This window comes from Trachurus trachurus, assembly GCF_905171665.1.
Source record: "Trachurus trachurus genome assembly, chromosome: 22".
NCBI lineage: Eukaryota > Metazoa > Chordata > Actinopteri > Carangiformes > Carangidae > Trachurus > Trachurus trachurus.
Genome location: NC_139907.1, coordinates 336,925 through 358,265, shown reverse-complemented (window position 1 = coordinate 358,265; position 21,341 = coordinate 336,925). Strand labels below are relative to the sequence as shown.

Genomic DNA, 21,341 nt, shown 5'->3' with positions numbered 1-21,341 from the left:
ACTACTGACGGTTAGAGGCCAGTCCCTCGGGGCCGGTAGCTGGTTAGTAGTTGGTGAGTAGCTGGTTAGCAGCTGGTTAGTAACTAGTAACAGTAACTAGTAACTACTAACAGTTAGAGGCCAGTCCCTCGGGGCCGGTAGCCGGTTAGTAGCTGGTTAGTAGCTGGTTAGTAGCTGGTTAGTAACTAGTAACAGTAACTAGTAACTACTAACAGTTAGAGGCCAGTCCCTCTGGGCCAGTAGCTGGTTAGTAGCTGGTTAGTAGCTGGTTAGTAACTAGTAACAGTAACTAGTAACTACTGACGGTTAGAGGCCAGTCCCTCGGGGCCGGTGGACAGGCGGATGATGTCTCTGTCTCCTTTCAGGATGAAGATCTCGTTGTCACAACACGACACCGACACGATGTCACCGCTGCTCTCCAACGCTCCGACCACCACCTGGACACGGACACACGGACACACGGACACACGGAGATGACCTCACAGCGTTCACGCATCATCATCCACTAGGGGTGTAACGGTACACAAAAGTCACGGTTCGGTACGGTCCGAAGTTGTTGCACACAAGTTGTCTTTTTCCTTCACCAGTGATTGACATGTGAGAGGGCTGGTGAGGGGAGGGGGGGGGGGCATGTGCGCTAACGTGTTTGATGCGTTTCTAGCGACGCAGCGCGCATCCGTGAAACATCGCCGACGGACTTTGTCAGTCGCGAGCATAGACTGTAGTCAGAATGGACGTAGCGTCCGTGACGTCACTCAACGGTTCTGCGCCCTAATTGGCCAGAACTTTAAACCTAATAATAGTAAAACGGTAGAGTTTTAAAAAAATTCACCCCCCTCAGAGTGTGTGCGGGGGTAGAAACTATCGGTTGAGACCAAAAAAATAAAATGTACCAGGCTGTAAATATGTTTTTTTAAGCTGTAAAATCGGCTATTTTAACATGGGGCTCAATTGGAGTTGCTCCCTTCTGGAGCCAGCCCCCAGCGACAGCCGAGGGGATTGCAGCTTTTTGAACGCGGAAGTGAGCTTCACTTCTCAGACCGACAACTGCCCCCTTGATCTCACCAAACAGACCGGTGTCTTATGTTTTTTTATTTTTTTATTTTTTAAAATCTGGACATGAATTTACTTTAATGAGCATCAACAAGTTTTCTCTCCAGTTAAAATAAAAACAATCCACATTGAAATAAGAGTATTATTAATACTCCAGTCCGGTCCGGTCCGGTCCAGACGGGGCTCCGCTCCGGGTCTTCCTCCTCTCCTCCGCTGCTGCTGCTGCTGTGGCTAACGGCTAAAGCTAAAGCTAGTTCAAAACTGCCCCGCTAACCGTTTAACCGTTACTGGTCCCGGTGTCGCCGCCGCTGCCGTTAATGACGTCACTCGTCCCGGCGGCGCCTTTCATCTCCGGGCGGACACTTCTCTCCTTCCTCTGTTATGACGGCTGCTGCAGCTTCGAGGCTCATTACCGCCACCTAGAGTGGAGTGAGGACTCAACCTTTTTTTTTTTTTAATATTCATTCAGACGTATTCGTCGTGTGACTGTTTGCACCGAACCGTGACGACACGGGACGAAGACATACACCGTTACACCCCTAATATACACCTTCACGCATCATCATCCACCTTCACGCATCATCATCCACCTTCACGCATCATCATCCACCTTCACGCATCATCATCCACCTTCACGCATCATCATCCACCTTCACGCATCATCATCCACCTTCACGCATCATCATCATCATCCAGCTGTTGGTGACATCATCCAGCTGTGACATCAGAGCTGCGTACCTGGCTGACGCAGTCGAGGACGTAGAGGCTGTACTCGTTCCAGCTGAGGATCCATCCGTCTCTATGGAAACAGCTGAGCAGTCCCAGCTGTCGGTCCGCCGGCCGGTAACCGCCGACCGGACCGGGACGAGGGAACAACTCGAACTCAGGAACCTGAGGACAGAGACACAGACAGACAGGTGGACAGGTAGACAGACAGACAGGTGGACGGGAAGACAGGTAGTTTTTTAGTTTTAGTTTTATTATGGATCCCATTAGTCCTCACCATGGTAATATTCTTCCTGGGGTCCAGACACTCATATATGACAATCAAAACATAATAAACAACTTACAGAATTAGATAAATGACAAAACAAAATAATAAGAATAAAAATATTTTACAAATACAAACCAACTTTGACTTTTCAAAACCTTAAAAAAATGTAAGTTCTTTACTAATAATGTAGACAGGTGTTCCCAGTGTTCCCAGTGCCCCCAGTATTCCCAGTGCCCCCAGTATTCCCAGTATTCCCAGTGCCCCCAGTGTTCCCAGTATTCCCAGTGTTCCCAGTGCCCCCAGTATTCCCAGTATTCCCAGTGCCCCCAGTGTTCCCAGTATTCCCAGTGCCCCCAGTATTCCCAGTATTCCCAGTGCCCCCAGTGTTCCCAGTATTCCCAGTATTCCCAGTGCCCCCAGTATTCCCAGTATTCCCAGTGCCCCCAGTGTTCCCAGTGTTCCCAGTGCCCCCAGTATTCCCAGTATTCCCAGTGCCCCCAGTATTCCCAGTATTCCCAGTGCCCCCAGTGTTCCCAGTATTCCCAGTATTCCCAGTGCCCCCAGTGTTCCCAGTGTTCCCAGTGCCCCCAGTATTCCCAGTGTTCCCAGTATTCCCAGTATTCCCAGTGCCCCCAGTGTTCCCAGTGTTCCCAGTGCCCCCAGTATTCCCAGTATTCCCAGTGTTCCCAGTGTTCCCAGTGCCCCCAGTATTCCCAGTATCCCCAGTATTCCCAGTGTTCCCAGTATTCCCAGTTCCCCCAGTATTCCCAGTGTTCCCAGTATTCCCAGTGTTCCCAGTATTCCCAGTGTTCCCAGTATTCCCAGTGTTCCCAGTATTCCCAGTGTTCCCAGTATTCCCAGTATTCCCAGTGCCCCCAGTATTCCCAGTATTCCCAGTATTCCCAGTATTCCCAGTATTCCAACAGACCTGTGTGTTGAACAGCGGTCTGAGCAGCCGTGTGTCCTCCACTTGTCCTCTGACGTCCGACCTCCACAGTCGGAGTCCTGGACGAGCAGCGAAAACCTGGAGGTCGCTGTGTTTACAGAGACCGGGAAGGAAGCAGCCGCCGAACCGCCCGCTGCTACACAACACACACAGACACACAACCACTGTTACACACAACCACTGTCGCTGCTAAGCAACACACACAACCACTGTCGCTGCTAAGCAACACACACAACCACTGTCGCTGCTAAGCAACACACACAACCACTGTCAGGTGTCGGGCGTGTCGGTTGTGTCGGGCGTGTCGGGTCAGTTGTGTTACCTCTTGCGCGGCTTGCTGCCCAGTTGTGTGACTTCCTGTCTCTGAGTGTTGTGTTGTGTGTTGTGTAGTGTTGTGTGTTGTGTTGTGTAGTGTTGTGTTACCTCTTGCGTGGCTTGCTGCCCAGTTGTGTGACTTCCTGTCTCTGAGTGTTGTGTTGTGTGTTGTGTAGTGTTGTGTGTTGTGTTGTGTAGTGTTGTGTTACCTCTTGCGTGGCTTGCTGCCCAGTTGTGTGACTTCCTGTCTCTGAGTGTTGTGTTGTGTGTTGTGTAGTGTTGTGTGTTGTGTTGTGTAGTGTTGTGTTACCTCTTGCGTGGCTTGCTGCCCAGTTGTGTGACTTCCTGTCTCTGAGTGTTGTGTTGTGTGTTGTGTAGTGTTGTGTTGTGTGTTGTGTAGTGTTGTGTTACCTCTTGCGTGGCTTGCTGCCCAGTTGTGTGACTTCCTGTCTCTGAGTGTTGTGTTGTGTGTTGTGTAGTGTTGTGTGTTGTGTTGTGTAGTGTTGTGTTACCTCTTGCGTGGCTTGCTGCCCAGTTGTGTGACTTCCTGTCTCTGAGTGTTGTGTTGTGTGTTGTGTAGTGTTGTGTGTTGTGTTGTGTAGTGTTGTGTTACCTCTTGCGTGGCTTGCTGCCCAGTTGTGTGACTTCCTGTCTCTGAGTGCAGTAGAGCAGAGTTCTCTGCTGGGTGGAGACCAGCAGCACCTGGTGGCTGTACTCCACCTGAACCACTGCTGAAGCCTCTTCCAGCAGCAGCACCGGCTTACACACACCCTGGACACACACACACACACACACACACACACACACACACACACACACACACACACACACACACACACACACACACACACACACACACACACACACACACACACACACACAGTGTTAAGAGAGCAGGACCAATCCTGTGGCTAAACACACTAGAAACCTTGTGAGTGCAGTGTTGTGTAGTTGTGTAGTTGTGTAGTTGTGTAGTTGTGTAGTTGTGTAGGTGTGTAGTTGTGTAGGTGTGTAGGTGTTAGGGCTGTCAGTTTTTAGAAAAATGAGGTTCGAACGATTATTGAATGACCCGTAATTCGTTCGGATATATTCGATTATTACACCCCCCCCCCCCCCCCCCCCGCGCCGCCGCAGCACACACAGTCGCTGTGTTTTATTTTGAAAATTGACCGGATACTCTCGTTGTTTCATGTTTGACTTCCTGCCCAGCTTGACGCGATTGCTCGCGGCTCTCACACAAAATAGACCAGACGCTGCACGCCGCGACACCACACCAGCGGTTAATATGGGCACAGAAAGTAAACTGGCTCCGCTTCTCGGCTGTTCGCGGCCCTTCCGCGTCCGGTGGACGTCCCGCGGCGCTATGCAGGCACCGGGCACTGCAGCCAAAGACGGTAAATAGAGAATCTTTGCTGCAGCCTGCATATCGAGCAGGTCATTACTGCTCCAATACGAACTTTTCCCCCCACATTCGAACGAATATTCGAATGTCGAATAAAAAGTGACAGCCCTAGTAGGTGTGTAGTTGTGTAGTTGTTTAGTTGTGTAGGTGTGTCGTTGTGTCGTTGTGTTGGTTGTGTTGTGTCGTTGTGTCGTTGTGTCGTTGTGTCGTTGTGTCGTTGTGTCGTTGTGTCGTTGTGTTGGTTGTGTCGTTGTGTCGTGTCATTGTGTCGTTGTGTCATTGTGTTGGTTGTGTCGTTGTGTCGTTGTGTCATTGTGTTGGTTGTGTCGTTGTGTCGTTGTGTCGTTGTGTTGGTTGTGTCGTTGTGTCGTTGTGTTGGTTGTGTCGTTGTGTCGTTGTGTCATTGTGTCATTGTGTTGGTTGTGTCGTTGTGTCGTTGTGTCATTGTGTTGGTTGTGTCGTTGTGTCGTTGTGTCGTTGTGTCATTGTGTTGGTTGTGTCGTTGTGTCGTTGTGTCGTTGTGTCGTTGTGTCATTGTGTTGGTTGTGTCGTTGTGTCATTGTGTCGTTGTGTCATTGTGTTGGTTGTGTCGTTGTGTCGTTGTGTCATTGTGTTGGTTGTGTCGTTGTGTCATTGTGTCGTTGTGTCGTTGTGTCGTTGTGTCGTTGTGTCATTGTGTCGTTGTGTCGTTGTGTCGTTGTGTCATTGTGTTGGTTGTGTCGTTGTGTCGTTGTGTCGTTGTGTCGTTGTGTCATTGTGTCGTTGTGTCGTTGTGTCGTTGTGTCGTTGTGTCGTTGTGTCATTGTGTCGTTGTGTCGTTGTGTCGTTGTGTCGTTGTGTCGTTGTGTCATTGTGTCATTGTGTCATTGTGTTGGTTGTGTCATTGTGTTGGTTGTGTCGTTGTGTCGTTGTGTCATTGTGTTGGTTGTGTCGTTGTGTCGTTGTGTCGTTGTGTCGTGTCATTGTGTTGGTTGTGTCATTGTGTTGGTTGTGTCGTTGTGTCGTTGTGTCATTGTGTTGGTTGTGTCGTTGTGTGGTTGTGTCGTTGTGTCGTTGTGTCGTTGTGTCATTGTGTCGTTGTGTCGTTGTGTCGTTGTGTTGGTTGTGTCATTGTGTCGTTGTGTCGTTGTGTCGTTGTGTCATTGTGTTGGTTGTGTCGTTGTGTTGGTTGTGTCGTTGTGTCGTTGTGTCATTGTGTCATTGTGTCGTTGTGTCGTTGTGTCGTTGTGTCGTTGTGTCGTTGTGTCGTTGTGTCGTTGTGTCGTTGTGTCATTGTGTCATTGTGTTGGTTGTGTCATTGTGTTGGTTGTGTCGTTGTGTCGTTGTGTCATTGTGTTGGTTGTGTCGTTGTGTCGTTGTGTCGTTGTGTCGTTGTGTCGTTGTGTCATTGTGTCATTGTGTTGGTTGTGTCATTGTGTTGGTTGTGTCGTTGTGTCGTTGTGTCATTGTGTTGGTTGTGTCGTTGTGTCGTTGTGTCATTGTGTCATTGTGTCATTGTGTCATTGTGTTGGTTGTGTCATTGTGTTGGTTGTGTCGTTGTGTCGTTGTGTCATTGTGTTGGTTGTGTCGTTGTGTCGTTGTGTCGTTGTGTCGTGTCATTGTGTTGGTTGTGTCATTGTGTTGGTTGTGTCGTTGTGTCGTTGTGTCATTGTGTTGGTTGTGTCGTTGTGTGGTTGTGTCGTTGTGTCGTTGTGTCGTTGTGTCATTGTGTCGTTGTGTCGTTGTGTCGTTGTGTTGGTTGTGTCATTGTGTCGTTGTGTCGTTGTGTCGTTGTGTCATTGTGTTGGTTGTGTCGTTGTGTTGGTTGTGTCGTTGTGTCGTTGTGTCATTGTGTCATTGTGTCGTTGTGTCGTTGTGTCGTTGTGTCGTTGTGTCATTGTGTCGTTGTGTCGTTGTGTCGTTGTGTCGTTGTGTCATTGTGTCATTGTGTCATTGTGTTGGTTGTGTCGTTGTGTTGGTTGTGTCGTTGTGTCGTTGTGTCATTGTGTTGGTTGTGTCATTGTGTCGTTGTGTCGTTGTGTTGGTTGTGTCGTTGTGTCGTTGTGTCGTTGTGTCGTTGTGTCATTGTGTTGGTTGTGTCGTTGTGTGGTTGTGTCGTTGTGTCGTTGTGTCGTTGTGTCGTTGTGTCGTTGTGTCGTTGTGTCGTTGTGTTGGTTGTGTCATTGTGTCGTTGTGTCGTTGTGTCGTTGTGTCGTTGTGTCGTTGTGTTGGTTGTGTCGTTGTGTCGTTGTGTCGTTGTGTCGTTGTGTCGTTGTGTCATTGTGTTGGTTGTGTCGTTGTGTCGTTGTGTCGTTGTGTCGTTGTGTTGGTTGTGTTGTTGTGTCGTTGTGTCGTTGTGTCATTGTGTCATTGTGTTGGTTGTGTCGTTGTGTTGGTTGTGTCGTTGTGTCGTTGTGTCGTTGTGTCGTTGTGTCGTTGTGTCGTTGTGTCGTTGTGTCGTTGTGTCATTGTGTCGTTGTGTTGGTTGTGTCGTTGTGTTGGTTGTGTCGTTGTGTCGTTGTGTCATTGTGTCGTTGTGTCGTTGTGTCGTTGTGTCGTTGTGTCATTGTGTTGGTTGTGTCGTTGTGTTGGTTGTGTCGTTGTGTCGTTGTGTCGTTGTGTCATTGTGTTGGTTGTGTCGTTGTGTCGTTGTGTCGTTGTGTCGTTGTGTCATTGTGTTGGTTGTGTCGTTGTGTCATTGTGTCGTTGTGTCATTGTGTTGGTTGTGTCGTTGTGTCGTTGTGTCATTGTGTCGTTGTGTCGTTGTGTCGTTGTGTCATTGTGTTGGTTGTGTCGTTGTGTCGTTGTGTCGTTGTGTCATTGTGTCATTGTGTCGTTGTGTCGTTGTGTCGTTGTGTCGTTGTGTCGTTGTGTCGTTGTGTCATTGTGTCATTGTGTCATTGTGTTGGTTGTGTCATTGTGTTGGTTGTGTCGTTGTGTCGTTGTGTCATTGTGTTGGTTGTGTCGTTGTGTCGTTGTGTCGTTGTGTCGTGTCATTGTGTTGGTTGTGTCATTGTGTTGGTTGTGTCGTTGTGTCGTTGTGTCATTGTGTTGGTTGTGTCGTTGTGTGGTTGTGTCGTTGTGTCGTTGTGTCGTTGTGTCATTGTGTCGTTGTGTCGTTGTGTCGTTGTGTTGGTTGTGTCATTGTGTCGTTGTGTCGTTGTGTCGTTGTGTCATTGTGTTGGTTGTGTCGTTGTGTTGGTTGTGTCGTTGTGTCGTTGTGTCATTGTGTCATTGTGTCGTTGTGTCGTTGTGTCGTTGTGTCGTTGTGTCATTGTGTCATTGTGTTGGTTGTGTCATTGTGTTGGTTGTGTTGGTTGTGTCGTTGTGTCGTTGTGTCATTGTGTTGGTTGTGTCGTTGTGTCATTGTGTCATTGTGTTGGTTGTGTCGTTGTGTCGTTGTGTCGTTGTGTCGTTGTGTCGTTGTGTCGTTGTGTCATTGTGTCATTGTGTTGGTTGTGTCATTGTGTTGGTTGTGTCGTTGTGTCGTTGTGTCGTTGTGTCGTTGTGTCGTTGTGTCATTGTGTCATTGTGTTGGTTGTGTCATTGTGTTGGTTGTGTCGTTGTGTCGTTGTGTCGTTGTGTCATTGTGTTGGTTGTGTCGTTGTGTCGTTGTGTCATTGTGTCATTGTGTCATTGTGTCATTGTGTTGGTTGTGTCATTGTGTTGGTTGTGTCGTTGTGTCGTTGTGTCATTGTGTTGGTTGTGTCGTTGTGTCGTTGTGTCGTTGTGTCGTGTCATTGTGTTGGTTGTGTCATTGTGTTGGTTGTGTCGTTGTGTCGTTGTGTCATTGTGTTGGTTGTGTCGTTGTGTGGTTGTGTCGTTGTGTCGTTGTGTCGTTGTGTCATTGTGTCGTTGTGTCGTTGTGTCGTTGTGTTGGTTGTGTCATTGTGTCGTTGTGTCGTTGTGTCGTTGTGTCATTGTGTTGGTTGTGTCGTTGTGTTGGTTGTGTCGTTGTGTCGTTGTGTCATTGTGTCATTGTGTCGTTGTGTCGTTGTGTCGTTGTGTCATTGTGTCGTTGTGTCGTTGTGTCGTTGTGTCGTTGTGTCGTTGTGTCATTGTGTCATTGTGTCATTGTGTTGGTTGTGTCATTGTGTTGGTTGTGTCGTTGTGTCGTTGTGTCATTGTGTTGGTTGTGTCATTGTGTCGTTGTGTCGTTGTGTTGGTTGTGTCGTTGTGTCGTTGTGTCGTTGTGTCGTTGTGTCATTGTGTTGGTTGTGTCGTTGTGTGGTTGTGTCGTTGTGTCGTTGTGTCGTTGTGTCATTGTGTCGTTGTGTCGTTGTGTCGTTGTGTTGGTTGTGTCATTGTGTCGTTGTGTCGTTGTGTCGTTGTGTCGTTGTGTCGTTGTGTTGGTTGTGTCGTTGTGTCGTTGTGTCGTTGTGTCGTTGTGTCATTGTGTTGGTTGTGTCGTTGTGTCGTTGTGTCGTTGTGTCGTTGTGTTGGTTGTGTTGTTGTGTCGTTGTGTCGTTGTGTCATTGTGTCATTGTGTTGGTTGTGTCGTTGTGTTGGTTGTGTCGTTGTGTCGTTGTGTCGTTGTGTCGTTGTGTCGTTGTGTCGTTGTGTCATTGTGTCATTGTGTCATTGTGTCATTGTGTTGGTTGTGTCGTTGTGTTGGTTGTGTCGTTGTGTCGTTGTGTCATTGTGTCGTTGTGTCGTTGTGTCGTTGTGTCGTTGTGTCATTGTGTTGGTTGTGTCGTTGTGTTGGTTGTGTCGTTGTGTCGTTGTGTCGTTGTGTCGTTGTGTCGTTGTGTCATTGTGTTGGTTGTGTCGTTGTGTTGGTTGTGTCGTTGTGTTGGTTGTGTCGTTGTGTTGGTTGTGTCATTGTGTTGGTTGTGTCATTGTGTCATTGTGTTGGTTGTGTCGTTGTGTTGGTTGTGTCGTTGTGTTGGTTGTGTCGTTGTGTCGTTGTGTCGTTGTGTCGTTGTGTCGTTGTGTCATTGTGTTGGTTGTGTCGTTGTGTTGGTTGTGTCATTGTGTTGGTTGTGTCGTTGTGTCGTTGTGTCATTGTGTTGGTTGTGTCGTTGTGTCGTTGTGTCATTGTGTCGTTGTGTCGTTGTGTCGTTGTGTCGTTGTGTCATTGTGTTGGTTGTGTCGTTGTGTCATTGTGTTGGTTGTGTCGTTGTGTCATTGTGTCGTTGTGTCGTTGTGTCATTGTGTTGGTTGTGTCGTTGTGTCGTTGTGTCATTGTGTCATTGTGTCATTGTGTCGTTGTGTCGTTGTGTTGGTTGTGTCGTTGTGTCGTTGTGTCATTGTGTCGTTGTGTCGTTGTGTCGTTGTGTCGTTGTGTCATTGTGTTGGTTGTGTCATTGTGTCATTGTGTTGGTTGTGTCATTGTGTTGGTTGTGTCATTGTGTCGTTGTGTCGTTGTGTTGGTTGTGTCGTTGTGTCGTTGTGTCGTTGTGTCATTGTGTCGTTGTGTCGTTGTGTTGGTTGTGTCGTTGTGTCGTTGTGTCGTTGTGTCATTGTGTCGTTGTGTCGTTGTGTCGTTGTGTCGTTGTGTCATTGTGTTGGTTGTGTCATTGTGTCATTGTGTTGGTTGTGTCATTGTGTTGGTTGTGTCATTGTGTCGTTGTGTCGTTGTGTTGGTTGTGTCGTTGTGTCGTTGTGTCGTTGTGTCATTGTGTCGTTGTGTCGTTGTGTCATTGTGTCGTTGTGTCGTTGTGTCGTTGTGTCGTTGTGTCGTTGTGTCGTTGTGTTGGTTGTGTCATTGTGTTGGTTGTGTCATTGTGTTGGTTGTGTCGTTGTGTCATTGTGTTGGTTGTGTCGTTGTGTTGGTTGTGTCATTGTGTTGGTTGTGTCGTTGTGTCGTTGTGTTGGTTGTGTCGTTGTGTCGTTGTGTTGGTTGTGTCATTGTGTTGGTTGTGTCGTTGTGTCATTGTGTTGGTTGTGTCGTTGTGTCGTTGTGTTGGTTGTGTCGTTGTGTTGGTTGTGTCGTTGTGTCGTTGTGTTGGTTGTGTCGTTGTGTCGTTGTGTGGTTGTGTCGTTGTGTCGTTGTGTCATTGTGTTGGTTGTGTCGTTGTGTTGGTTGTGTCGTTGTGTCGTTGTGTCGTTGTGTTGGTTGTGTCGTTGTGTCATTGTGTTGGTTGTGTCGTTGTGTCGTTGTGTCATTGTGTTGGTTGTGTCATTGTGTTGGTTGTGTCATTGTGTTGGTTGTGTCGTTGTGTCGTTGTGTCATTGTGTTGGTTGTGTCATTGTGTTGGTTGTGTCATTGTGTCGTTGTGTCGTTGTGTTGGTTGTGTCATTGTGTTGGTTGTGTCATTGTGTTGGTTGTGTGGTTGTGTCGTTGTGTCGTTGTGTCGTTGTGTCGTTGTGTCGTTGTGTCGTTGTGTCATTGTGTTGGTTGTGTCGTTGTGTCGTTGTGTCGTTGTGTCGTTGTGTCATTGTGTTGGTTGTGTTGGTGTGTTGGTGTGTTGGTTGTGTCGTTGTGTTGGTTGTGTCGTTGTGTCGTTGTGTCATTGTGTTGGTTGTGTGGTTGTGTCGTTGTGTCGTTGTGTCGTTGTGTCGTTGTGTCGTTGTGTCATTGTGTTGGTTGTGTCATTGTGTTGGTTGTGTCATTGTGTTGGTTGTGTCATTGTGTTGGTTGTGTGGTTGTGTCGTTGTGTCGTTGTGTCGTTGTGTCGTTGTGTTGGTTGTGTCATTGTGTTGGTTGTGTTGGTTGTGTCATTGTGTTGGTTGTGTCATTGTGTTGGTTGTGTTGGTTGTGTCATTGTGTTGGTTGTGTCATTGTGTTGGTTGTGTCATTGTGTTGGTTGTGTCGTTGTGTCGTTGTGTCATTGTGTTGGTTGTGTCGTTGTGTCATTGTGTTGGTTGTGTCGTTGTGTCGTTGTGTCGTTGTGTCATTGTGTCGTTGTGTCGTTGTGTCGTTGTGTTGGTTGTGTCATTGTGTCGTTGTGTCGTTGTGTCGTTGTGTCGTTGTGTCGTTGTGTTGGTTGTGTCGTTGTGTCGTTGTGTCGTTGTGTTGGTTGTGTCGTTGTGTCGTTGTGTCATTGTGTCGTTGTGTCGTTGTGTCGTTGTGTCATTGTGTTGGTTGTGTCATTGTGTCATTGTGTTGGTTGTGTCGTTGTGTTGGTTGTGTCGTTGTGTCGTTGTGTCGTTGTGTCGTTGTGTCATTGTGTCGTTGTGTCGTTGTGTTGGTTGTGTCGTTGTGTCGTTGTGTCGTTGTGTCGTTGTGTCGTTGTGTCATTGTGTCGTTGTGTCGTTGTGTCGTTGTGTCGTTGTGTCGTTGTGTTGGTTGTGTCATTGTGTTGGTTGTGTCATTGTGTTGGTTGTGTCGTTGTGTTGGTTGTGTCGTTGTGTCGTTGTGTCGTTGTGTCGTTGTGTCGTTGTGTCGTTGTGTCATTGTGTCATTGTGTCGTTGTGTCGTTGTGTCGTTGTGTCGTTGTGTCATTGTGTTGGTTGTGTCGTTGTGTCATTGTGTTGGTTGTGTCGTTGTGTCGGTGTGTCATTGTGTTGGTTGTGTCGTTGTGTCGTTGTGTCGTTGTGTCGTTGTGTCGTTGTGTTGGTTGTGTCATTGTGTCGTTGTGTCGTTGTGTCATTGTGTCGTTGTGTCATTGTGTCGTTGTGTCATTGTGTCGTTGTGTCGTTGTGTCGTTGTGTCGTTGTGTCATTGTGTTGGTTGTGTCGTTGTGTTGGTTGTGTCGTTGTGTCGTTGTGTCGTTGTGTCGTTGTGTCGTTGTGTCGTTGTGTTGGTTGTGTCGTTGTGTCGTTGTGTTGGTTGTGTCGTTGTGTCGTTGTGTCGTTGTGTCATTGTGTCGTTGTGTCGTTGTGTCATTGTGTCGTTGTGTCGTTGTGTCGTTGTGTCGTTGTGTCATTGTGTTGGTTGTGTCGTTGTGTCATTGTGTTGGTTGTGTCATTGTGTCGTTGTGTCGTTGTGTCATTGTGTTGGTTGTGTCGTTGTGTCGTTGTGTCGTTGTGTCGTTGTGTTGGTTGTGTCGTTGTGTCATTGTGTCGTTGTGTCATTGTGTCGTTGTGTCGTTGTGTCATTGTGTCGTTGTGTCGTTGTGTCGTTGTGTTGGTTGTGTCGTTGTGTCGTTGTGTCGTTGTGTCGTTGTGTCATTGTGTCATTGTGTCGTTGTGTTGGTTGTGTCGTTGTGTCGTTGTGTCGTTGTGTCGTTGTGTCATTGTGTCGTTGTGTCGTTGTGTCGTTGTGTTGGTTGTGTCGTTGTGTCGTTGTGTCGTTGTGTCATTGTGTCGTTGTGTCATTGTGTCGTTGTGTCGTTGTGTCATTGTGTCGTTGTGTCGTTGTGTCGTTGTGTTGGTTGTGTCATTGTGTCGTTGTGTCGTTGTGTCATTGTGTCGTTGTGTCGTTGTGTCGTTGTGTCGTTGTGTCGTTGTGTCATTGTGTTGGTTGTGTCATTGTGTCGTTGTGTCGTTGTGTCATTGTGTCGTTGTGTCGTTGTGTCGTTGTGTCGTTGTGTCGTTGTGTTGGTTGTGTCGTTGTGTCGTTGTGTTGGTTGTGTCGTTGTGTTGGTTGTGTCGTTGTGTCATTGTGTCGTTGTGTCGTTGTGTCATTGTGTTGGTTGTGTCATTGTGTTGGTTGTGTCGTTGTGTTGGTTGTGTCGTTGTGTCGTTGTGTCGTTGTGTCGTTGTGTCGTTGTGTCATTGTGTCATTGTGTTGGTTGTGTCGTTGTGTCGTTGTGTCGTTGTGTGGTTGTGTCGTTGTGTCGTTGTGTCATTGTGTCATTGTGTTGGTTGTGTCGTTGTGTCGTTGTGTTGGTTGTGTCATTGTGTCATTGTGTCGTTGTGTCGTTGTGTCATTGTGTTGGTTGTGTCGTTGTGTCGTTGTGTCATTGTGTTGGTTGTGTCGTTGTGTCGTTGTGTCGTTGTGTCGTTGTGTTGGTTGTGTCGTTGTGTCGTTGTGTTGGTTGTGTCGTTGTGTCGTTGTGTCGTTGTGTCATTGTGTCGTTGTGTCGTTGTGTCGTTGTGTCGTTGTGTCGTTGTGTTGGTTGTGTCATTGTGTTGGTTGTGTCATTGTGTTGGTTGTGTCATTGTGTTGGTTGTGTCGTTGTGTCATTGTGTTGGTTGTGTCGTTGTGTCGTTGTGTCGTTGTGTCGTTGTGTCATTGTGTCATTGTGTCGTTGTGTCGTTGTGTCGTTGTGTCGTTGTGTCATTGTGTTGGTTGTGTCGTTGTGTCGGTTGTGTTGGTTGTGTCGTTGTGTCGTTGTGTCGTTGTGTCATTGTGTCGTTGTGTCGTTGTGTCATTGTGTCATTGTGTCGTTGTGTCGTTGTGTCGTTGTGTCGTTGTGTCATTGTGTCATTGTGTCATTGTGTCGTTGTGTCATTGTGTTGGTTGTGTCGTTGTGTCATTGTGTTGGTTGTGTCGTTGTGTCGGTGTGTCATTGTGTTGGTTGTGTCGTTGTGTCGTTGTGTCGTTGTGTCGTTGTGTCGTTGTGTCGTTGTGTTGGTTGTGTCATTGTGTCGTTGTGTCGTTGTGTCATTGTGTCGTTGTGTCATTGTGTCGTTGTGTCATTGTGTCGTTGTGTCGTTGTGTCGTTGTGTCATTGTGTTGGTTGTGTCATTGTGTTGGTTGTGTCGTTGTGTTGGTTGTGTCGTTGTGTCGTTGTGTCGTTGTGTCGTTGTGTCGTTGTGTTGGTTGTGTCGTTGTGTCGTTGTGTTGGTTGTGTCGTTGTGTCGTTGTGTCGTTGTGTCATTGTGTCGTTGTGTCGTTGTGTCATTGTGTCGTTGTGTCGTTGTGTCGTTGTGTCGTTGTGTCGTTGTGTCATTGTGTTGGTTGTGTCATTGTGTCATTGTGTCGTTGTGTCATTGTGTCGTTGTGTCGTTGTGTCTTGTGTCGTTGTGTCGTTGTGTCGTTGTGTTGGTTGTGTCGTTGTGTCGTTGTGTCGTTGTGTCGTTGTGTCGTTGTGTTGGTTGTGTCGTTGTGTCATTGTGTCGTTGTGTCATTGTGTCGTTGTGTCGTTGTGTCGTTGTGTCGTTGTGTCGTTGTGTCGTTGTGTTGGTTGTGTCGTTGTGTCGTTGTGTCGTTGTGTCGTTGTGTCATTGTGTCATTGTGTCGTTGTGTTGGTTGTGTCGTTGTGTCGTTGTGTCGTTGTGTCGTTGTGTCATTGTGTCATTGTGTCGTTGTGTCGTTGTGTTGGTTGTGTCGTTGTGTCGTTGTGTCGTTGTGTCATTGTGTCGTTGTGTCATTGTGTCGTTGTGTCGTTGTGTCATTGTGTCGTTGTGTCGTTGTGTCGTTGTGTTGGTTGTGTCATTGTGTCGTTGTGTCGTTGTGTCATTGTGTCGTTGTGTCGTTGTGTCGTTGTGTCGTTGTGTCATTGTGTTGGTTGTGTCATTGTGTCGTTGTGTCGTTGTGTCGTTGTGTCGTTGTGTTGGTTGTGTCGTTGTGTTGGTTGTGTCGTTGTGTTGGTTGTGTCGTTGTGTCGTTGTGTTGGTTGTGTCGTTGTGTTGGTTGTGTCGTTGTGTCATTGTGTCGTTGTGTCATTGTGTCGTTGTGTCGTTGTGTCATTGTGTTGGTTGTGTCATTGTGTTGGTTGTGTCGTTGTGTCATTGTGTCATTGTGTTGGTTGTGTCGTTGTGTCGTTGTGTCATTGTGTCGTTGTGTCATTGTGTCGTTGTGTCGTTGTGTCATTGTGTTGGTTGTGTCATTGTGTTGGTTGTGTCGTTGTGTCATTGTGTCGTTGTGTTGGTTGTGTCGTTGTGTCGTTGTGTCGTTGTGTGGTTGTGTCGTTGTGTCGTTGTGTCATTGTGTCATTGTGTTGGTTGTGTCGTTGTGTCGTTGTGTCGTTGTGTCGTTGTGTCATTGTGTTGGTTGTGTCATTGTGTCATTGTGTCGTTGTGTCGTTGTGTCATTGTGTTGGTTGTGTCGTTGTGTCGTTGTGTCATTGTGTTGGTTGTGTCGTTGTGTCGTTGTGTCGTTGTGTCGTTGTGTTGGTTGTGTCGTTGTGTCGTTGTGTTGGTTGTGTCGTTGTGTCGTTGTGTCGTTGTGTCATTGTGTCGTTGTGTCGTTGTGTCATTGTGTCGTTGTGTCGTTGTGTCGTTGTGTCGTTGTGTCGTTGTGTCGTTGTGTTGGTTGTGTCATTGTGTTGGTTGTGTCATTGTGTTGGTTGTGTCGTTGTGTCATTGTGTTGGTTGTGTCGTTGTGTCGTTGTGTCGTTGTGTCGTTGTGTGGTTGTGTCGTTGTGTCGTTGTGTCGTTGTGTGGTTGTGTCGTTGTGTCGTTGTGTCATTGTGTCATTGTGTCATTGTGTCATTGTGTCGTTGTGTCGTTGTGTCGTTGTGTCGTTGTGTCGTTGTGTCATTGTGTCATTGTGTTGGTTGTGTCATTGTGTTGGTTGTGTTGGTTGTGTCGTTGTGTCGTTGTGTCATTGTGTTGGTTGTGTCGTTGTGTCATTGTGTCATTGTGTTGGTTGTGTCGTTGTGTCGTTGTGTCGTTGTGTCGTTGTGTCGTTGTGTCGTTGTGTCATTGTGTCATTGTGTTGGTTGTGTCATTGTGTTGGTTGTGTCGTTGTGTCGTTGTGTCATTGTGTTGGTTGTGTCGTTGTGTCGTTGTGTCATTGTGTCATTGTGTCATTGTGTCATTGTGTTGGTTGTGTCATTGTGTTGGTTGTGTCGTTGTGTCGTTGTGTCATTGTGTTGGTTGTGTCGTTGTGTCGTTGTGTCGTTGTGTCGTGTCATTGTGTTGGTTGTGTCATTGTGTTGGTTGTGTCGTTGTGTCGTTGTGTCATTGTGTTGGTTGTGTCGTTGTGTGGTTGTGTCGTTGTGTCGTTGTGTCGTTGTGTCATTGTGTCGTTGTGTCGTTGTGTCGTTGTGTTGGTTGTGTCATTGTGTCGTTGTGTCGTTGTGTCGTTGTGTCATTGTGTTGGTTGTGTCGTTGTGTTGGTTGTGTCGTTGTGTCGTTGTGTCATTGTGTCATTGTGTCGTTGTGTCGTTGTGTCGTTGTGTCATTGTGTCGTTGTGTCGTTGTGTCGTTGTGTCGTTGTGTCGTTGTGTCATTGTGTCATTGTGTCATTGTGTTGGTTGTGTCATTGTGTTGGTTGTGTCGTTGTGTCGTTGTGTCATTGTGTTGGTTGTGTCATTGTGTCGTTGTGTCGTTGTGTTGGTTGTGTCGTTGTGTCGTTGTGTCGTTGTGTCGTTGTGTCATTGTGTTGGTTGTGTCGTTGTGTGGTTGTGTCGTTGTGTCGTTGTGTCGTTGTGTCATTGTGTCGTTGTGTCGTTGTGTCGTTGTGTTGGTTGTGTCATTGTGTCGTTGTGTCGTTGTGTCGTTGTGTCGTTGTGTCGTTGTGTTGGTTGTGTCGTTGTGTCGTTGTGTCGTTGTGTCGTTGTGTCGTTGTGTTGGTTGTGTCGTTGTGTCGTTGTGTCGTTGTGTCGTTGTGTTGGTTGTGTTGTTGTGTCGTTGTGTCGTTGTGTCATTGTGTCATTGTGTTGGTTGTGTCGTTGTGTTGGTTGTGTCGTTGTGTCGTTGTGTCGTTGTGTCGTTGTGTCGTTGTGTCATTGTGTCATTGTGTCATTGTGTCATTGTGTTGGTTGTGTCGTTGTGTTGGTTGTGTCGTTGTGTCGTTGTGTCATTGTGTCGTTGTGTCGTTGTGTCGTTGTGTCGTTGTGTCATTGTGTTGGTTGTGTCGTTGTGTTGGTTGTGTCGTTGTGTCGTTGTGTCGTTGTGTCGTTGTGTCGTTGTGTCATTGTGTTGGTTGTGTCGTTGTGTTGGTTGTGTCGTTGTGTTGGTTGTGTCGTTGTGTTGGTTGTGTCATTGTGTTGGTTGTGTCATTGTGTCATTGTGTTGGTTGTGTCGTTGTGTTGGTTGTGTCGTTGTGTTGGTTGTGTCGTTGTGTCGTTGTGTCGTTGTGTCGTTGTGTCGTTGTGTCATTGTGTTGGTTGTGTCGTTGTGTTGGTTGTGTCATTGTGTTGGTTGTGTCGTTGTGTCGTTGTGTCATTGTGTTGGTTGTGTCGTTGTGTCGTTGTGTCATTGTGTCGTTGTGTCGTTGTGTCGTTGTGTCGTTGTGTCATTGTGTTGGTTGTGTCGTTGTGTCATTGTGTTGGTTGTGTCGTTGTGTCATTGTGTCGTTGTGTCGTTGTGTCATTGTGTTGGTTGTGTCGTTGTGTCGTTGTGTCATTGTGTCATTGTGTCATTGTGTCGTTGTGTCGTTGTGTTGGTTGTGTCGTTGTGTCGTTGTGTCATTGTGTCGTTGTGTCGTTGTGTCGTTGTGTCGTTGTGTCATTGTGTTGGTTGTGTCATTGTGTCATTGTGTTGGTTGTGTCATTGTGTTGGTTGTGTCATTGTGTCGTTGTGTCGTTGTGTTGGTTGTGTCGTTGTGTCGTTGTGTCGTTGTGTCATTGTGTCGTTGTGTCGTTGTGTTGGTTGTGTCGTTGTGTCGTTGTGTCGTTGTGTCATTGTGTCGTTGTGTCGTTGTGTCGTTGTGTCGTTGTGTCATTGTGTTGGTTGTGTCATTGTGTCATTGTGTTGGTTGTGTCATTGTGTTGGTTGTGTCATTGTGTCGTTGTGTCGTTGTGTTGGTTGTGTCGTTGTGTCGTTGTGTCGTTGTGTCATTGTGTCGTTGTGTCGTTGTGTCATTGTGTCGTTGTGTCGTTGTGTCGTTGTGTCGTTGTGTCGTTGTGTCGTTGTGTTGGTTGTGTCATTGTGTTGGTTGTGTCATTGTGTTGGTTGTGTCGTTGTGTCATTGTGTTGGTTGTGTCGTTGTGTTGGTTGTGTCATTGTGTTGGTTGTGTCGTTGTGTCGTTGTGTTGGTTGTGTCGTTGTGTCGTTGTGTTGGTTGTGTCATTGTGTTGGTTGTGTCGTTGTGTCATTGTGTTGGTTGTGTCGTTGTGTCGTTGTGTTGGTTGTGTCGTTGTGTTGGTTGTGTCGTTGTGTCGTTGTGTTGGTTGTGTCGTTGTGTCGTTGTGTGGTTGTGTCGTTGTGTCGTTGTGTCATTGTGTTGGTTGTGTCGTTGTGTTGGTTGTGTCGTTGTGTCGTTGTGTCGTTGTGTTGGTTGTGTCGTTGTGTCATTGTGTTGGTTGTGTCGTTGTGTCGTTGTGTCATTGTGTTGGTTGTGTCATTGTGTTGGTTGTGTCATTGTGTTGGTTGTGTCGTTGTGTCGTTGTGTCATTGTGTTGGTTGTGTCATTGTGTTGGTTGTGTCATTGTGTCGTTGTGTCGTTGTGTTGGTTGTGTCATTGTGTTGGTTGTGTCATTGTGTTGGTTGTGTGGTTGTGTCGTTGTGTCGTTGTGTCGTTGTGTCGTTGTGTCGTTGTGTCGTTGTGTCATTGTGTTGGTTGTGTCGTTGTGTCGTTGTGTCGTTGTGTCGTTGTGTCATTGTGTTGGTTGTGTTGGTGTGTTGGTGTGTTGGTTGTGTCGTTGTGTTGGTTGTGTCGTTGTGTCGTTGTGTCATTGTGTTGGTTGTGTGGTTGTGTCGTTGTGTCGTTGTGTCGTTGTGTCGTTGTGTCGTTGTGTCATTGTGTTGGTTGTGTCATTGTGTTGGTTGTGTCATTGTGTTGGTTGTGTCATTGTGTTGGTTGTGTGGTTGTGTCGTTGTGTCGTTGTGTCGTTGTGTCGTTGTGTTGGTTGTGTCATTGTGTTGGTTGTGTTGGTTGTGTCATTGTGTTGGTTGTGTCATTGTGTTGGTTGTGTTGGTTGTGTCATTGTGTTGGTTGTGTCATTGTGTTGGTTGTGTCATTGTGTTGGTTGTGTCGTTGTGTCGTTGTGTCATTGTGTTGGTTGTGTCGTTGTGTCATTGTGTTGGTTGTGTCGTTGTGTCGTTGTGTCGTTGTGTCATTGTGTCGTTGTGTCGTTGTGTCGTTGTGTTGGTTGTGTCATTGTGTCGTTGTGTCGTTGTGTCGTTGTGTCGTTGTGTCGTTGTGTTGGTTGTGTCGTTGTGTCGTTGTGTCGTTGTGTTGGTTGTGTCGTTGTGTCGTTGTGTCATTGTGTCGTTGTGTCGTTGTGTCGTTGTGTCATTGTGTTGGTTGTGTCATTGTGTCATTGTGTTGGTTGTGTCGTTGTGTTGGTTGTGTCGTTGTGTCGTTGTGTCGTTGTGTCGTTGTGTCATTGTGTCGTTGTGTCGTTGTGTTGGTTGTGTCGTTGTGTCGTTGTGTCGTTGTGTCGTTGTGTCGTTGTGTCATTGTGTCGTTGTGTCGTTGTGTCGTTGTGTCGTTGTGTCGTTGTGTTGGTTGTGTCATTGTGTTGGTTGTGTCATTGTGTTGGTTGTGTCGTTGTGTTGGTTGTGTCGTTGTGTCGTTGTGTCGTTGTGTCGTTGTGTCGTTGTGTCGTTGTGTCATTGTGTCATTGTGTCGTTGTGTCGTTGTGTCGTTGTGTCGTTGTGTCATTGTGTTGGTTGTGTCGTTGTGTCATTGTGTTGGTTGTGTCGTTGTGTCGGTGTGTCATTGTGTTGGTTGTGTCGTTGTGTCGTTGTGTCGTTGTGTCGTTGTGTCGTTGTGTTGGTTGTGTCATTGTGTCGTTGTGTCGTTGTGTCATTGTGTCGTTGTGTCATTGTGTCGTTGTGTCATTGTGTCGTTGTGTCGTTGTGTCGTTGTGTCGTTGTGTCATTGTGTTGGTTGTGTCGTTGTGTTGGTTGTGTCGTTGTGTCGTTGTGTCGTTGTGTCGTTGTGTCGTTGTGTCGTTGTGTTGGTTGTGTCGTTGTGTCGTTGTGTTGGTTGTGTCGTTGTGTCGTTGTGTCGTTGTGTCATTGTGTCGTTGTGTCGTTGTGTCATTGTGTCGTTGTGTCGTTGTGTCGTTGTGTCGTTGTGTCATTGTGTTGGTTGTGTCGTTGTGTCATTGTGTTGGTTGTGTCGTTGTGTCGTTGTGTCGTTGTGTCATTGTGTTGGTTGTGTCGTTGTGTCGTTGTGTCGTTGTGTCGTTGTGTTGGTTGTGTCGTTGTGTCATTGTGTCGTTGTGTCATTGTGTCGTTGTGTCGTTGTGTCATTGTGTCGTTGTGTCGTTGTGTCGTTGTGTTGGTTGTGTCGTTGTGTCGTTGTGTCGTTGTGTCGTTGTGTCGTTGTGTCATTGTGTCGTTGTGTTGGTTGTGTCGTTGTGTCGTTGTGTCGTTGTGTCGTTGTGTCATTGTGTCGTTGTGTCGTTGTGTCGTTGTGTTGGTTGTGTCGTTGTGTCGTTGTGTCGTTGTGTCATTGTGTCGTTGTGTCATTGTGTCGTTGTGTCGTTGTGTCATTGTGTCGTTGTGTCGTTGTGTCGTTGTGTTGGTTGTGTCATTGTGTCGTTGTGTCGTTGTGTCATTGTGTCGTTGTGTCGTTGTGTCGTTGTGTCGTTGTGTCGTTGTGTCATTGTGTTGGTTGTGTCATTGTGTCGTTGTGTCGTTGTGTCATTGTGTCGTTGTGTCGTTGTGTCGTTGTGTCGTTGTGTTGGTTGTGTCGTTGTGTCGTTGTGTTGGTTGTGTCGTTGTGTTGGTTGTGTCGTTGTGTCATTGTGTCGTTGTGTCGTTGTGTCATTGTGTTGGTTGTGTCATTGTGTTGGTTGTGTCGTTGTGTTGGTTGTGTCGTTGTGTCGTTGTGTCGTTGTGTCGTTGTGTCGTTGTGTCATTGTGTCATTGTGTTGGTTGTGTCGTTGTGTCGTTGTGTCGTTGTGTGGTTGTGTCGTTGTGTCGTTGTGTCATTGTGTCATTGTGTTGGTTGTGTCGTTGTGTCGTTGTGTTGGTTGTGTCATTGTGTCATTGTGTCGTTGTGTCGTTGTGTCATTGTGTTGGTTGTGTCGTTGTGT

General features: G+C 47.0%; 1 protein-coding gene across 3 annotated transcripts in view; it reads right to left on the bottom strand.

The window, feature by feature from the left end:
* The window catches only part of tecpr2 (tectonin beta-propeller repeat containing 2), a 64,917-nt gene that overhangs the window by 23,965 nt on the left and 19,611 nt on the right, over positions 1-21,341 (bottom strand). For 2 of the 3 annotated variants that reach the window (XM_083998875.1, XM_083998874.1), the window contains exons 6-9: positions 3,922-4,079; positions 2,976-3,129; positions 1,792-1,944; positions 305-437 (exon numbers count right to left, since the gene is read on the bottom strand). In XM_083998875.1, coding sequence (XP_083855001.1) covers positions 305-437; positions 1,792-1,944; positions 2,976-3,129; positions 3,922-4,079 — 598 coding nt within the window. The remainder of the gene's footprint in view (positions 1-304; positions 438-1,791; positions 1,945-2,975; positions 3,130-3,921; positions 4,080-21,341) is intronic. The other variant, XM_083998876.1, reaches the window with a different exon arrangement.